The 17206-nt window shown below is 45.9% G+C and overlaps 1 protein-coding gene and 1 pseudogene across 1 annotated transcript; both read left to right on the top strand.

Moving 5' to 3' along the window:
* The window catches only part of LOC136493417 (uncharacterized), a 35567-nt pseudogene that overhangs the window by 2118 nt on the left and 16243 nt on the right, over window positions 1-17206 (top strand).
* On the top strand, window positions 12535-17046 carry LOC136494680 (uncharacterized). Its single transcript, XM_066490853.1, has 9 exons — window positions 12535-12848; window positions 13137-13378; window positions 13480-13633; window positions 13723-13866; window positions 13946-14202; window positions 14296-14508; window positions 14585-14677; window positions 16161-16262; window positions 16354-17046. Exons 2-9 carry the CDS (start codon window positions 13169-13171, stop codon window positions 16735-16737), a joined length of 1557 nt encoding a protein of 518 aa, XP_066346950.1. The 5' UTR covers window positions 12535-12848; window positions 13137-13168; the 3' UTR covers window positions 16738-17046.

Raw genomic sequence — 17206 nt, 5'->3', positions numbered from 1 at the left:
CGTGCTACGGGCTCCGCGCTCTACGTTATGGGTGGTCGGCAGTGGCTCCTTAGCGACGTCTGTTCCTCCTACACGTGCACGGGCTCCGCGCTCGGCGTTATGGACTATGGGCTAGCTAGGGCTGGAGACTCAGCTACACACTAACTGGTCGGGCGGTTTATATTAAATATAAATATATTTTCATGGCAACTAATCACCGAACTGCATACGTCGTTTCATCACCATTGCTGATTTTTCTCCGAAGTTTATTTATTTTTACATCATGTACTACCCGTTCTACATGTTTGTATTGCAGGATCATCGTCCAGGTGATCGGACCACTTGGTGCTCGGACTTCTCCACCGATCAACTGGTCGGACCGCTTGGTTCATGGACTCCGTCGCCGACCAGTTGCTCGGACTGTTCGCCGCTCGTGCTTCATCGCCAGCTACGCCGGTTACTCCTCGGCCCTTGGATTCTTCGTGCTCGAGGACTAAGTGGGCACACTTCACTGCACGGACGTCGTCATCTACGTCGGTGCTCGGACATCGCCGCCTATGCCGGGGACTCCTCGCTCCTCGGTGCTCGGTCATCGCCAGCGACGCCGGGGACTCCTCGCTCCTCGGTGCTCGGTCATCGCCAGCGATGCCGGGGACTCCTCGATCCTCGGCGCTCGGACATCGCCAGCGACGCAGGGGACACCTCGCTCTTTGGTGCTCTATCATCGCCAGCGACGCCGGGAACTCCTCACTCCTCGCTCCTCGGTGCTCGGTCATCGCCAGCGACGCCGGGGACTCCTCGCTCCTCGGTGCTCGGTTATCGTCACCTACGCCGAGGACTCCTCGGTGCTCGGTCATCGTCAGCGACGCTGGAGACTCCTCGCTCCTCGGTGCTTGGTCATCGCCGCCTACGCCGGGGACTCCTCGCTCCTCGGTGCTCGGACATCGCCACCTACGCCGGGGACTCCTCGTTCCTCAGTGCTCGGTCATCGCCAGCGACGCCGGAGACTCCTCACTCCTCGGTCATCGCCACCTACGCCGAGGACTCCTCGCTCCTCGGTGCTCGGACATCGCCGCCTACGCCAGGGACTCCTCGTTCCTCGGTGCTCGATCATCGCCAGCGACGCCGGGGACTCCTCGCTCCTCGGTGCTCGATCATCGCCAGCGACGCCGGGGACTCCTCGCTCCTCGGTGCTCAGACATCGCCAGCGACGCAGGGGACTCCTCGCTCCTCGTTGCTCTGTCATCGCCAGCGACGCTGGGAACTCCTCGCTCCTCGAGGCTCGGTCATCGCCAGCGACGCCGGAGACTCCTCGCTCCTTGGCGCTCGGACATCGCCAGCGACGCCAGGGACTCCCTTGCTGCTCGGATCTTGCTACGTCTCGTCGGTGTGCTATCAAGCTGCTCCATGCTGTTCGGATCAGGGTGCTGATCTTAGGAAGCACGTCTAGGGTCTTGATACGCGCATGTCAGACGACGTCGGCAAGCTTTCAGACTTATTTGACCCTGCTACAAGATTCATTCTTCATCTTCCAGTAGGCTCGGGGACTAAGTGGGCACACTTCACCTTGCGGTGAATGTGCTTGTTCTCATCTCGAGGCTACGCCCGGGGACTGGCTGCCTGCTCGGCTGGTCTTCTACTTTATGATCCTGGCACCACGTGACTGTGTCACCTACTGTTAGGCTCGGGGACTAACTGTGGGGGTATGGCCCCCAAGACATGGGCCGCACCATCGGAGGTGGCCCGGCCCACAAGATCAAGACGTGCACGGCGTTGCTCGGCGTGCACCACAAGACATTGTATAGTACCAAATATGATACTTTACTTGTAACCCTGCCCCTCCAGAGTATATAAGGAGAGGCAGGGGTCCTCTACTCGACATCATGTATTCAATACAATACACCAAAGACACAGGACGTAGGGTATTACGTCGATCAGACGGCCTGAACCTGTCTAAATCGCTGTCTCTGTGCCTTGTGTCACCATCCGGTTCCTGATCACGCGCATCCCCACCGACAAATCTACCATCACGGGATACCCCTCGGTGGACTGTCGAGCATATTCTGTCGACACCAATCCTTTCTTTGCCTTATGATTTTTGTAACATGTCTTCTTGCTTAAAAAGGTGAAGGAGGAAGAGGTGAGCAAAGAGGATGATGATGACATGGGGCCTCGATCAGATATTCATATTGTTAACGAACTAGTGTGTTATAAGGTAACACCATGTCATTCCCATTTGTTGTGAAATGTTATCATGTTTCAAGCAGGGAGCATAGGTTTTCTTGTGCCCGTCACCACTGATTCCATACCATTCTTTTCTTGTCATGTCTATGTGGTGCCTTGCCTAATAGACGTGTCAGTGTTTCGAGTTACCACCAACGAGTAAATTTCTAGTATTACGCGTCTGGCTCGGATGGTGTGCTTAGAGGACACGGGGTTTATACTAGTTCGAGTAGAATGTCCCTATGTCCAGTTCATCGCTGCTACTCATGTTACTAGCACTAAAAGTGTGTAGTAGGGGTTACAAACGAGTGAGAGAGGGACAAATTCCAAGTCTCTGATGAAAAGAATGAACGGGTGCCGAGAGCTTGGTTGCTGCTCAACCATGCGTTTGTGTTGTGTTCCGATCGGTTCGAGGTTCGATGGGTTCATGACGGTTCGATCGGGTCTGTCCTAAATCGATCCCCTTCATGGGGCTCCTTGCTTTCCCTTTTATAGGCCAAGGGAAAGCATGGGTTATAGCGGAGGAAAGGAGAAGAACGAGAGAGAGAGAGAGAGAGAGGAAGTCCTTCAGGATCGCTGGGTCCTTGTCCTTCATGCGGGTCCCACCGACCCTATAAATGTCAACAGGGACGGCTCCACGTCGTGGCCCTATCCATCACTGGCGCCATGCATAGGCATCGTCTGCCGGTCATGGCGCTCCACTCCGTCCTGTGTGGACGTCGTGGTGAACTAACGCACCTGTCAGTGTTCGTACGAGGGTTAGGCAGAACAACACCGGTATGCCCGGTGCTGTTCCTGATGTGAATCCTCGAGTATGGACCGTCGTGGCCATGGGTTACATCAGGGCATGTCGGTCTCTTCTCTGGTGTCAGAGTTTTGACCCTGGCCCATACGCCTGGACCAGGCATGGTTGGCGGTGGTATGGGACCCCATCGGACGAGATAGAGCCCGCACCCGAGGGGTCAGGCGAGATAGAGCCCGCGGCCTTGGGGTCGGGCGAGGCGGAGTTCGTGGCCTCGGTGTTAAGCAAGGCGGAGCCCACCCCCAAGGGTCGGGCGAGGTGGAGCCCGTGGCCTTAGGGTCGGGCGAGGTAGAGACCATGACATCGATGTTGGGCGAGGCAGAGCCCGCCCCCAGAGGTCGAGCGAGGCAGAGCCCATGACCTTGGGGTCAGGCGAGGTGGAGCCTGCCCCTAGGGGCTCCCTAGAGGTCGGTCGAGGCGGAGCCCGCACACCTAGGGGCCGGTTAGAGTCGTAGTCATGCTCTTGACTGCTCGGATGAACTAATGTTGATGACCATTAGCCCCTCCTCTTCGAGTACCCTAGTATTGGTCCCCAAAAGTAGCCCCCGAGCCTACGAAGGAGTAGAATACTCCTTCGGAGGCTTTTCCGAGCAGGAGGACTCTGAGAGCCTTGGCCTTCTTTTGTCACCCACGATGTGACCTAGGGACGGTGATTCCCTTTCGTCGAGATCAGACCCCTCGAGGGTATAGCCATGAGATTTTGGTGGGTCGAAAAAGGTCTTTCTTGATTTTGACCCCTACGGGGGTCTATCGTTTTGCGACCATGTGCTCGGCCTTCATGCGAGTCCAACTTTCCTCGAGCCCCCTGCCCATAGCAGGGGTCCGATCGAGGATTGGCTCATCTTCGCCATTGTCTTCCCTCAAGCATTTTTTTGATAAAAATGGAGGGGTTGAGTCATGTCATGATTTTCCTCTACGGATGAATCATGGTGCTCAATGAGCTATTAATGGGCTAGTCTGAGTGGGGCCCCGACATCCCATTCGCGGGGATCCGACTTAGGTTAGCTGGTGACCGGCTCTAGATTCTCAGCGGTCAATCCATATAGTTCTTGGGTCTGTTCGACCGGTCCTGAGGGCTCTCAACCTTTCTTCGAGGAAAAACCATGGATCAAATCCGACCGAGACTCAAACGTGGGCCAGGATGCCTACGGCGCTCGTGCGCTCAGGTACTAGCCGCTAGCGGGCCCATCTTTTCCTCCCCTTACTATAAAGCTGCACAGAGCGGTTGTCGAATCCATCGGTGGTCCAACCTTCAAACTCCTGGGCCTAGATGGGCCGTAGAGGCGTTTTCAGCTCCATATCCCTCTTACCCGTGGCAGGTCATGGCCTGTTTGGAAAGGCAAAACATCCGGCGAGTTTTATGAGGGAACAGACATAGGTTGCATGTGCATGCCCTGCCGTGAGACATGGTGGTAGGTCATGGCAGGCGCGAAGATCTAGGTGGACGGTTGGTTTCCTCGCACCCGTCTATAGGGTCGAGATGGCGACTAGAGGGGGTGAATAGTTGTTTCTAAATTTAATCGTGCTGACTAACCAAAACAAATGCAGAATTAAGATAATCGGTCTAGCCAAGACTACACCCCTCTATCGAAGTTCACAAGCACCTTGCAAAGATCATAATTAGGCAATAAAGGTGCCAGGCTAGCTAGAGCTCACCTAACCAATTCTATTAGCAAGGTCACACAAACCTATGCCACTAGTACTTTAAGCAACGAGAGAGCTCCTACACATGCTAGTAAGCAAAAGCATAAAGCTCCTAAGCTCACTAGCTATGCTCAATAACAAGGCAACCATTGTCAAATTAGAGAGCGCAAATACTTAGCTACACAAACTAAGCAATATGACTAACAAGGTTACACAAACCAAATTAGCCACGTAAGGGAGCTACTTCTATGCTACACAAGCAAGAAGGTAACTAGTGAGCTACATAAGCTAATTAATTACAAGAGCAACTACACAAGCACAATGTATATGAAGTAAATACAAGCTTGTGTAACGAGGATGCAAACCAATAGGAAGACAAGGATGACACGGTGATTTTTATCCCGAGGTTCACGTGCTTGCCAACACGCTAGTCCCCATTGAGACAAGCACCAAGGTTGCCGCCGGTCCTCTTGCTAGTGATGACCCGCAAGTCACACTCTCCCACATGGAGTGCTTACCACAAGCTCTAGCACTTGACCCGTCCGGACGACTTGTCGCCCTTCGCGTCTCACTCTACTAGAGTTGTTCTTCGTGGTTCCCACGGGGCAAGCACAATGCCCCTCATAAAGCTCTTCTCTGGAGCACCGCACAAGCTTCTTATGGGCTTCGACGGAGACCACCACCAAGCCGTCTAGGAGGTGGCAACCTCCAAGAGTAACAAGCACCACAGGCTTGCAACTCGATCACCTAGTGCCACTCGACGTAACCTCATGATGCAATCACACTAGAATCGCTCTCTCACACAATCAAATGATCAGTATCAAGCATATGTGAGATGGAGGGCTTACAAGCACTCTCAAGCATGGACACAAAGTTCCCCAAGGTGCTTGACCATAGCCATGGCCGAGACCCCCTTCTATTTATAGCCCTATGGGCTAAACTAGCCGTTACCCCTTCACTTGGTATTTTTTGAGACGATCGGACGCGCAGGTCGTGTGCACCGGACGCATCCGGTGTGGCGACCGAACGCATCCAGTCACTGCGTCTAGTCACTCCTTGACCGCCACGTGTCTCATTCAAACAAAATAGTCGTTGCCGCCCAACGGATATCAGACGCGTCTGGTGTGCCAACCGAACGCAGGAGGGGCAGCGTCCGGTCGAGTCCAGAGAGCTCCTAGAGCCACTCTACTATGACCGGACGCGTTCGGTCACACCAGATCGGACGCTCCCAGAGTCCGATCAAATATAGCGCTGAAAACCCGACTTGCTGGTTCACACCGGACGCGTCCGGTCGCTCTCTGCAACCCTGTATCTAGCTATATCACTTTGACCTGACGCTAAATAGTAACTCATTAGCGTCAGGTCACTCCACTGAGCCAAAGTCCAGTCACCTCGGCAACTCTGCCTGCGCCTGGCTAGAATACCGGACGCGTTCGGTATCGATATCGGGCGCGTCCGGTCACGTCGAGAAATACCGGAAGCGTCCAGTACTCATGTCGGACGCGTCCGGTCACCCCATGACCAGCGCATTTAACACCTTTTCTTCACCAACTTCAGCGCCGCCTATGTCATCATACGTCACACGTGACTGAATGTAGTCCCTGCGTGTCCGGTCACTTCTTCGCCCGATGTCCGATCGAAGACCGAGACCGCGTGCTCAACTGCTGCCACTGACCGGATGCGCCGGTCCTGCCGAGGCTAGCGTCCGGTCAATCACAGTGACCCCTTCTCACCTCAGTTTCATCATCGAGTTGATCCACATCAACTCCAACTTCTTCTCCTTTATAAATGTGCCAACACCACCAGGTGTACACCACCATGTGTATGTGTGTTAGCTTTTCACAAACATTTCCCAAAGGATTAGCCACTCAACTTGCCACGCCACTCGATCCTAGCAACGATGCAAAGTTAGATCACTCGAGTGGCACTAGATGACCGATATGCAAACAAGTTTGCCCCTCTTGATAGTACGGCCATCTATCCTAAACCCGGTCATCAACTTCTCTACACGCCTATGACCGGTGAAATGAAATGCCCTAGGTTATACCTTTGCCTTGCGCATTCCATTCCATCTCCTCCATTGTTGATGCAACACATGCACCAACCAATCACCAAATGATATGATCCACTTCATATCATCACGTGACTATATTGGTTCATCGATCTTGACTTCACTTGCTTTTCACCATTGCCTTCGTCCATCGGCGCCAAATCTTGCTCAAGCTTCACCGCCATGCGGTCCATCGCTCCAAAGCCTTCAACTTACCCTTCACGCTTGCAACCAGTTCATCAAGCCAAGTCATGTCTTGATCTTCTCCACCTTGATCACATGACTCAATGTCATGTCTCATGTGCAATGAGCTCCTCCATCATCACATGTGTGAGCTTTACAACATCTTCAAGCCATTTCCACCTCCATGGCATATGTTGCTCACACACATGTACCTATGGACTGATCACCTGTGTATCTCACATAAACACAATTAGTCCACCTAGGTTGTCACTCAATTACCAAAACCACACAAGGATCTTTCAATCTCCCCCTTTTTGGTAATTGATGACAACTCTACAAAGATATGGAAATTAAGCTCTTTTGGATTTATGTTGCTTGCCCAAGCAATTTTACCATGTGTAAATGATTTTGGACAAGTACCACAAACCCGAAATGGTAGTATTATCTCCCCCTACATATGTGCTAGAGTGTTTGGTTTGAAGCTCACACATATGCATAGATTGGAATTGTGGGAGAGTAATTACTACCAAATGATGCTAAAGTGTATAGAGTAAACCTTTGAAGTGTGATACCAATCGGAGTTGCACTTTTAACACCATCCTTAGCACCATGAGTAGCTAGACAATAAAAATACTAGAAACCCCATGAGATCAACATTATAAGCAAGGTTCTAGTACCACGTGTAAAAATACAAGTCTAGCTACCATTCTATGCATGCTAGTTATCAAAACATTATTCAAGTTCTAAAACTAGCATACACCACACAAGCATGCATATCAAATTTAAAAATTTATGCAATGCAAGCAAGCACATGACTGTATATATCAAACACAACCAATCAAAGTTCATGAGCTTGCTCCCCTTACTTGTGTGCTTCTCTTGTCCAAGAATGATGATCCATCTCTTTTCTTTAATGTTGCTCCCTCTTTGTCCATATCCATGTCCAACCTCTACTTCTTTGTCTCAATCTCTCCTCCCAAAGCTTTCATATCTTTGTACAATCTCTCCCTCTTTGTCATCAATTTCTATAAAAGGTGTGCTTCTCATTGATTCAAAGGTTTGCATTTGGGGTAGATGGTTGAGGCTTGAATCTTGCATTTTTTATGGATATCACTTGATTGTTGGAATGACACCACTTGTATAGCTTCTTGAGATACCACACATAGGATCTTTGACATACCAATTTGTGGGACACCTCCCCCTATGTCATAGCATGGGTCATCCATTTGATAAACTTGAGCTCTTGTAGGTGAGGGATGCATTCTTCATTTGATGACCACTTAAAGTTGAGGATCACTTGTGAAACCATCATCTTGCATGATCGATACCACGTATAGATGTGATACCACTTGAAAGAATTTTCTAGTATGGAACCACTTGTTGGATTTGTTAATTTTAACCATTTCTTGAACATTTGCCATCTTCATGAGTACCATTTATAGGATATTACTTGTGAGTTGATCTAGACATCACTTGTGAATTCTTGATGAAATACTTGAGTCTAGATACTACTTGAAACAAACAAACTAGATATCAATTTGCATTGTTGTCTTGTGCTTGTACTCTTATCACTATCATGAGCTTCTATGGTTGACTTGAACTAAATTGATTTGCCTAAGCTTCCAAGTCCGGTTTGAATCAATGACAAGCTTCTTCACACCTCTTACAAGGGTTATCTTGCCAATGTTGTACTTGTCACTTATTGGAAATCCAAATTAAATCAAGTACTTGGGTTCACTATCTCATGAACAAATTCATATACTAACCACTAGATCAACTAATCATTCAAGCAATAGTGGTAGGCTATGAATTTAAACATTTCATTTGTTATGCATGATCCTATGAAGCATGTACTATATGCACTAATCGCATACTAGTAAGGGATGAAATGATCATGCACATTACAATGATACCTTTGCTATGTTGGAGTAGAGGATAGTCACATAGATTCCAATTCATTACTCCAATAGCAATGTGAAGTCCAATTATAAGCTTGGTGAAGACCAATCATGAATAATGAAATCCACTCTTCACCCATATGATTTGAGAACCACTAATATGATCAAGTGCACTATCTTGTTGTGGTTAGCTTGCTTCATCTTTTGATCAATGCTTGGATGAGAGCATCAATGTGAGAATACCACTTGAAATGTCATGACTAGCTCTCTTTTGGGTGTTGTTTTCTTTTCTTGATCAACCCTTTTGATTGCTTCAACTAAGCATCTCAAATGTTCCTCGGATCACCACTTCCATGTTAGCCTTCCAAGAACCACACTTGGTTTACCTATACATAGGCGGCAAGCCCCTACACTAGGGAGAAGTGACCTCTCTCCAAGAACCATTCTTGACACTCACTTGAAATAACTTGATTGATTGATCCAAGTGATAGACTTAACTTGATGAATAACCTTGAATCCTTCTTTAAGTCCTTTTCTTTCTAATTGTTTAAGTCCTTTTCTATCTACCAAATAATTTCCAATAGTCACTAGAACTTAAACTTCATCTCCATCTTGAGTTTGATCTTGATCTTCTAATTTAAGTACCAAATGTGTGTCAAGTACACTCCACAAACAAATGGTCTTGTACTCTTTGCTTGTTATGCTTTTAGATCATCTCAAAACCAAACTTAGGTGCCTCAATTACTTATAAACATGTTTTCAACTTAAAGACCTTCCAATCAAAGTGACTTTAGATCAATCCAATATTTGTCACTTTTCTAGCAGATTTTATACTCTTCAAAGAAAAATACATATCTCCCAAAGTACAAATCCAAATACCATAAAATTTGGTGGAGATGTGCTTAACTAAGTTACATATCAGATGTAAAAATTTGAGCTTCATTTGACTTCTATATTGCTATCATATTTCAATTCTTCTACCACTGTTACATGCTAAAAACTGCTGCACTATAGATGACAAGATCCACTCCAAAACCAAAGCATTTCTTATTCAATTCTCATGAAATTTGTACATCATCTTATACCATAAGTCCATAGCATGCATACCAATTTTCAAGCCAATACAAATAGATTTGGTCACTTAAGCATGGCTAAGATCACAGCTAGCTCAAATTCTCAATTATAGGACAGATTTCCTCTCATAAGCTATACTTCATCAAGAATGAATCAAACTTGAAATTAACTTGTTTGAATACTTTTACAAGACATAAATCCATTCAATCCACTTACTAAATGTCATATTATGAACTTATCCAACATAAATCAATCCAAACTTGATTACTAAGCATTTATCCATTCAATCATCTCATAGCAAGCAACATTGCATATATTTTCAATTCAATCAACTCATATGCATCCAAATGAAATGATCAACAAGAGATATACCTTGGTTAGCTCATAATAATCCAACTATCAAGCTTCAACTTGAATATTTTTGCAAGCCATAAAAAATATCCAATGAATCACCAACAACTTGAATTATAGCACTTGTATGGTGTAGCACATTTGGACTTCACTTGAATCAACATATGATGATCAATATAAAATCAATTGAATCAAGTCTCTAATGCTGATGGTACCTACAATCAATCATCCACTTTTTGATGGTACCTAAATAATTTTGGGTCCTCTCAAGTTAGGAGCACCATACTTAGGCATAACCTTAGTATGAGTAGCGGGATGTTTTGCAATAGCAACCATAGAGATATCATTATCATCCTTCCTAAGCATAGAATCATCATCAATTGAAATAGGCTTAGGAGTGTTATCTAGGGGATATGAATGTGCCATGTGTCCCCTTTCCCGGCATGAGTAGCACTTTCTCTTTGATTGAGCCTTCTCTTCCTTGCTCATGTGGTGCTTCCCATTGCCTTGCCTCTCATGGATTGCTTGAGCCTTCTTCTCAAGCTTAGTAGGACACTTAGAGGCAAAGTGTCCCATATTTCCACACTTGAAGCACTTGATGTGAGCATAGACTTTCTTCTCATCTTGTCTCTTGCTCATCATCTTGGCATCATGAGTTTGCATTGGATGCCTTCACTACAAGAAATTTGGCTTTACGTGACGGTTTAATTGTGACCTTCTAACAAATCATCACAGAATGTAGTCATCTATGACGGTCCAAATTCAAGGTGATGGATATATGACGTTTGGTTAAATTATCGTCATAACTGAACGTCACGGATCATTTTAGTCATCAATGACGGACTTATTGGAAGGTCACAGATACAACATCCAACGTGTCATTGTGATGTGAGCGTCCACATCGTTCCTACATGTCATGCTGAGTGGCAGGGGGGCTGGTGGGACCTACCTGTCGGTGAGAGATGTAAATAGGGAATGTGGGAGGAAGGTAAATGGGGGAAAAAATAAATAGGGAAGGTGCGAGGAAGGTAAACGGGGAAAAAAATGACGCTGCTAGGAATTGAACCTTGGACCTGTCGATCACAACAGCAGGACCTAACCACTTGGATACTGATTCACGTGTGTATACTAGTGATATGTTTATTCTTTTGGCCTGTGGCAAACAAATTAGGATAGTTCTGAAACAAATTAGAGACCGTGTCCAGGTCTCCAGACCACGCGACCGTCTCCAGACCACGACCCTGTCCTCGCCTGCCGCCGGGTGCGCGTCGCCCCTATCCACGCCGGCCACCGGGCGCGCACCGCCCGCCGCCCCTGTCCTCGCCGGCCATCCCTCTCCGCGCGGGCTGCCCCTGTCCTCGCCAGCCGCCGCTGTCAGTGCCAGCCTTGTGGTCCCTGTCCGCGCCGGCTTCCCCTATCCACGCCGGTCGTCCCGGTTGCTGTCAGCGGTGGCGCGGTGGCCGCGGTGAAGGCGATACCGAGAAGCAGCCACGGCAGCGGCTCCGTCAAGCGCCATCGCCGCCCACCTCCACAGATCTTGCCTCAACTGATTTCGATTGGTACGGATCTGGCAGTATTTTATTATTTCGATAGCTAAGAAAAAAATAACAGAAGAAAAAAAGAGGCACCCTGAACACAGACGCGCGCCCTGGAAAAATTACGCGCGCGCTCTAAAAATTTCGCGGCAAGCGGCCTTCCCACCTCCAATATTTGGCTACGAATTTACCATTATGCCCCGCCATCCGTGCATCCCACAAATGAAACAATGGGGATATTTTGGTAATATTGCAGCACCATATATAATCTGGCTCCACCGTCTCGCAGGCAACGGCGCCACCAAATCCCCCCAAATCCTCCAATTCGCCCAGCCAACGGCGCCACCATCCCCCCAATCCATCCTGCAGCCTCCACCATCCCGCAGCTCCGCCGTCCATCAGCCCCGCTCCACCATCCCGCAGCCTCCAGATCCACCGATTCCTCCAACGCCGCTTCGCCATCCCGCTCCGCCGTCCAGCAGCCTACAAGCGCGGCCTCGATGGTGAAGGTGACGAGCGCGTCGAGTGCGACCGCCACCATCCCGGAGGCACCACCGATGTCACCGAAGAAGAGGGGCAGGAAACCAGCGAAGGGGCCACGGCGGGGAGAGCATGTTGAAGGTGAATATCTCTCCTGCACCTTCTATTTTGGGCGATCTAATTTTGGCGGAGGGGGATGTGGTCGCATGTGCCCCATGAGATGGAGCTGTCCCTCCTCTTCTCCGTGTTTCGGTGACGTACATTGCTGTAGAGTCAGTGTGCTATTGGGGCAGGTGATGGACATATAGGAAATGGTTCACCACTGGCTAAACTCTTTCTATACATTAGCGAAAATTGGGGGAAATCAGGGGAGGGATGTTTGCTGGGTTACCTCACTAGTATTTTCTCCTCTTGGTTTATTATGTGGAATTGTGGATGTGCTTGAAAAGCTTGGGATTGATGCCCTGAACTAAATTGCCACAAGATCCTCGTCAATTTCTGCTGCTACTACTAGCAGTGCCTTCTCAGAGTGATAACATATGTGGGGTTCTTTAACCTGAACTGTTAATTTGTTATAGCTGCTGCTGCTGTGAATTCGAAAAGGCCACGGCAGGGAAACCCGATTGAAGGTAAAGTGTCTCTCATGCAGCTTCTATTTTGGGTAAAGTGTCTCTCATGCAACTTCTATTTTGGGTGATCTCTGTTTCTGGGAATCACCACTGTTTACTGTTCTGCATTCTCCTTTAATTAAAAATAGTCATTGTCAGCTTAAGGTATTTGTCGGTGTGAGATTAGTAATGGAGGGTCCTGGTAGGAAAGATAATCTGCATGCTCCTCACAATATAAATTAGTTTACAAGTGAGGTCTTTTCACTATAACATGCTGACATCTGCACTCTTTATTCCTTCTCATTGCAGAAGCTCCGATCAATCCTTATTTACTCCTACGGATGAGAAAGTGTATGCGCAACAACGCATACATGCAGAATCTAGGACTTCCTGTGTTAGCTCAACTATGTGCGAACACTACTATTTCCCCAGAAAAGCGGCAGCAGCAGGACAGAGAAGACTCTGGTTTGGAGTACAATGGTGAGGATGAGGCTAACAGTGATGCCCATCTAAGTGATGATGACCTGGAACCTCCTACTTTATCATCTAAGGTGCTAGTTATTCCATAGTGTCAAATCTTAATATGTGCTTTGCTTGCTAATTGCATCTAATGTTTATCTCCCATTCTATATGTTTGATTGGTTCTTTGCAGAAGAAGACAACAACAAAGAAGAGGAAGACAGGTGCTAAGAAGGAACAACCTGGGATGCAATCCAGTGTTGTCACAAGGGGAATGAAGAATCGTCCAGCTGATGTTAATGCAATGAATAATCAAGCTGAAATCCCTAATCAGGCTACAGAGGAAGGTTAACTGACTACATTCTTGTAACAAATCGAACTCAAATTTAGAGACAACATTCCAAAGTACTATTACTAACTCTATATTGCATTGTAGCTGATGCAGGTGAGCAAAATGGCTGCCTGGCTAGAGATCAGCATGTACGCACTGAGCTGAACCTGGATGGACACACTCCAAATGGCGCCACAATGAATGATGTCAATGAAAATGGACAAACACAGGTTGCCAACATCGCTGAAGGTGTGTATTTCTAAGTCTTGCATATTGTAATTCCATACCCAACATAGGACAGCAGTATACTAACACAACTCCTTCGTAGATGACCTATTTGATGAGGAGAACAGGATGAGGGGACCTAGTATTGGGAGGGAACTTGTTCAGATGACTCGCTCGAGGAAGAAGAGACTTCCTTTGGTTATTGAGCCAGGGAAGAGAAGACCAAACTCAGTGATGATCGCTGCAAAATTTGCAACTGAGTGCAACATTGTAGTAAGACAAATTGTTCCAATATTTCCACATTGGAAGGAATACAAGAAGTATCCTAAGATGATCGACGCGTACATATCGAGAGTTGTTGTAAGTGTTCAAACTTGCCCCTTTCCATTGTTTATTTGCAACATTAAGATTGTGCATTCAATAACAATTGGCAATGTTGTTTACTGTCACCAGTCAAAGTTTCATACGGATGCAGATTCATTACCTATGAAAAAAGCATGTGTGGCTATGCTGAAGAAAGCTGTTCGCCAGCAGCGCTACAAGCTGAAAAAGAGGTATTTTGATGCTTTGCCACTACATCTGGTGCCCAAAACATCTCCTGTGGACACAATGACTAATGAGCAATGGGATAAACTTGTGGAACACTGGAAAAATGAGCAAAAAATGGTAAGATCATCCAACTTTTCCAATTTCATCATGTTTGATGTCATGTGTGCTTAGCAACAGAACCGTATTGCTGTAGGTGACTTGTGAGAAGAACAAAGAGAACAGAAGCAAAGTGCAGTTCCATCAGACCACTGGTTCTCGCAGCTATGAAATGCAAATTATAGATTTGGTGAGTACAAAGCTTAGTAATAGTTGACAAAAAACTGCTGTTGGTTGTGAGGTCTTTTCACTAGAACATGCTGTTTGTGAGGTCTTTTCTTCTCTGCATATTTAAAAGAGCTTTGTATGTAGCTATGGCACAAAGATTAGTAATAAGGTTGTGGTACAGATTTCGCTACTGCATTTATGATTTTCATTCTATCAATTCCTGTGTTTGACCTTGCTTCATATAACACTGCAAACTGTATGATTAAAGTTCCGAGTTAGAAACCATGTCCAATTCCAGATAATGAACAAAGAGAACAAAATACTTGTTCAGAATATTTGTTTGGGTGTTATAGTTTGTCTGGTTATGTTTCATGCACTTCATTGGATGAGAAAACACAGAAGTATAATTGCAGGGTGATTCATATTAAGGAGCATGACACTTATAAACTGATTCAGATGGGGAGTTTATAAGTGTGAAAGCAACTCAATATTCTGTATCAGCAAAGAAAAACAAATTGTTTAAGCTGAAGTGTACTGATCTACTTATACATGAACACTCAGTGATGTTGCAACAAGATTAAATCTAGTATAAAGTGATTTGTTAGATACAACAATAATCAACCTCTAAAGTCATGCCTGAAACAATTTTATCCTGTACAACCTAAATTTAAATTTTGAATCTGAGCTAGAGAAGATTATTAAGCACGAGAATATTTGATTGCAGTATCCTAAGGGTCACTATGGGACTTGGATCTACAGTATAAATTTGTATGATAATAGTAAAAGGATGGACAAGTCTACAGTAGTTTAAAAGCATCCCTAAGTTCCTATGCTGAAGGCCCTGCTTAATAAGAACAAAATTTAGAAAAGATAAATGGATCAATCAATCCTCAACTATGGAGAAAATGCTAGAAACTTCAGTTTATTCTTTGGTATAAATTATATGCACTATACCATAACAGAGGAGCACTGTAGCAAATATCTTGAGCTGTAACCACACCAGAAAGCAAATATACCTTTTTCCTGTCCCCTATTTCTTTCAGGTCCTCGTCAATTAAATCATCAATATTTTTTTCACTAGACTCTTTTGGTTTATCAGTGGACTCCTTTAGTTCATCAGCAGTTTCTTTTTGCACGGTCTGCTCAGAAACTGGAGGATCTTCCACACGTTGCTTCTTTTCTTTCGGTTCATCAGCAGTGACTTTATCTTTTTGTTCAGTGGCTTGTCTGGAATGTTTTTAGGCTTCTCATCCGATCCTTTCCCATCAACTAGGTCTTCGTAGAACTTTAGAAACAACAATGCAACAAAAATCTGCTGCTGGTTGCTTGGTTTTTAAAATTATATCACTGCATACTAAACTTGGGGCTGCAAAATTAGTTATGCCACTAACACTAGAAAATCTAGAAAATGTTCTAACTTAGTTTGTTTAATGCCTTTTATCTGTGTTAGTAATACATAGAATCAGCAACAGTTTTTAGAGTGTCATTTTCTATTTTTTTTTCAGGCGGACAAGTACAAAAACGAACCACCAAATGCACTGGAACTATTGAAAGAGATGCACTACAGCAAAAAGAAAGGATTTGCTCCTGCAGTTCAATCTCTTATTGTAAGTAAAATCATACTTAGTTCACAATCTGATGATACATTAGGTTCATATATCATGATCATTGACCTATCTATGTCTCTTATGCTGCTAGGCTGAAATAGAGGAGAAGCTGAATGAATCTGTAGATGATGGTCTTCAACCAAAGGATGTGACTGATGTGGTCTCTCAGGCTCTTGTTCAGAAAACTAAGAAGAACAGGTTTCTTGTAAATGTGGGGCTCCAAAGCAATGCCACACATGTTAGTGCTGAGCATGACCTAGAAGAGGAACTGGTGGTGGAGAAACAAACATCAAGTGATCTTAGGGAGGTTGTCAAGGCTCAACAACAGCAAATGGAAGAAATGATGAAGAAATTCCAGGAGGCAGAAGCAGCTAGGGCTAAGCAAGAAGAGGAGTCAAAGAAAAGGCAAGCTGACATTGATGCACTGATCAAGACTTTGATGTCCATGGTTCCAGGATGCCAAGCAACACAGTAAGGTTGTCTTGGGTTATCGGCTGGTGCACTTTGCTGTTGGTTGCTTATTTTGGTGATGGATGCTGCGCTGTGAACAAGTGGCTGCGTCTTTTGGTTGAATTGATGCATGGCTGTGAACTTATGTGTCTGTGAACGACTGCAGCATGGTCTTTGACCTGTGCATGCACGGCTTTTGGTGATGGATGTATGTTCTGTGAACTATATTTAGATGTATGTGTGAACTGCAGCTGTTCTGTGAACTACAACATGGTCTTTGACCTGATGCATGCTTTGTTGTGCCAAACTTCATATGTAACTATATTTAGATATACGTGTGATGATGGGACCTGGCATATTTATGTTTATCTGTGATGATCTGTGGTCATCTATGGCGATGTGAATCATGTGAATTTAAATTTGAATGTGTCATCAATTTAAATGTGAAATTGATGTCCATTTAAATTTGAATTTGGTGTAATTTAAATTTGAAT

Source organism: Miscanthus floridulus, chromosome 11 (genome assembly GCF_019320115.1).
Source record: "Miscanthus floridulus cultivar M001 chromosome 11, ASM1932011v1, whole genome shotgun sequence".
Taxonomy (NCBI): domain Eukaryota; kingdom Viridiplantae; phylum Streptophyta; class Magnoliopsida; order Poales; family Poaceae; genus Miscanthus; species Miscanthus floridulus.
This window is presented reverse-complemented; position numbering and strand designations above follow the sequence as displayed.

Excerpts from the sequence above, each read along its gene's own strand:
- LOC136494680 (XM_066490853.1), top strand. The coding sequence starts at position 13,169 with ATGAGAAAGTGTATGCGCAACAACGCATACATGCAGAATCTAGGACTT. Across the intron at positions 13,634-13,722 it reads TAATCAGGCTACAGAGGAAG|CTGATGCAGGTGAGCAAAAT; the intron begins GTTAACTGACTA and ends ATTGCATTGTAG. Across the intron at positions 14,509-14,584 it reads GGAAAAATGAGCAAAAAATG|GTGACTTGTGAGAAGAACAA; the intron begins GTAAGATCATCC and ends GTATTGCTGTAG.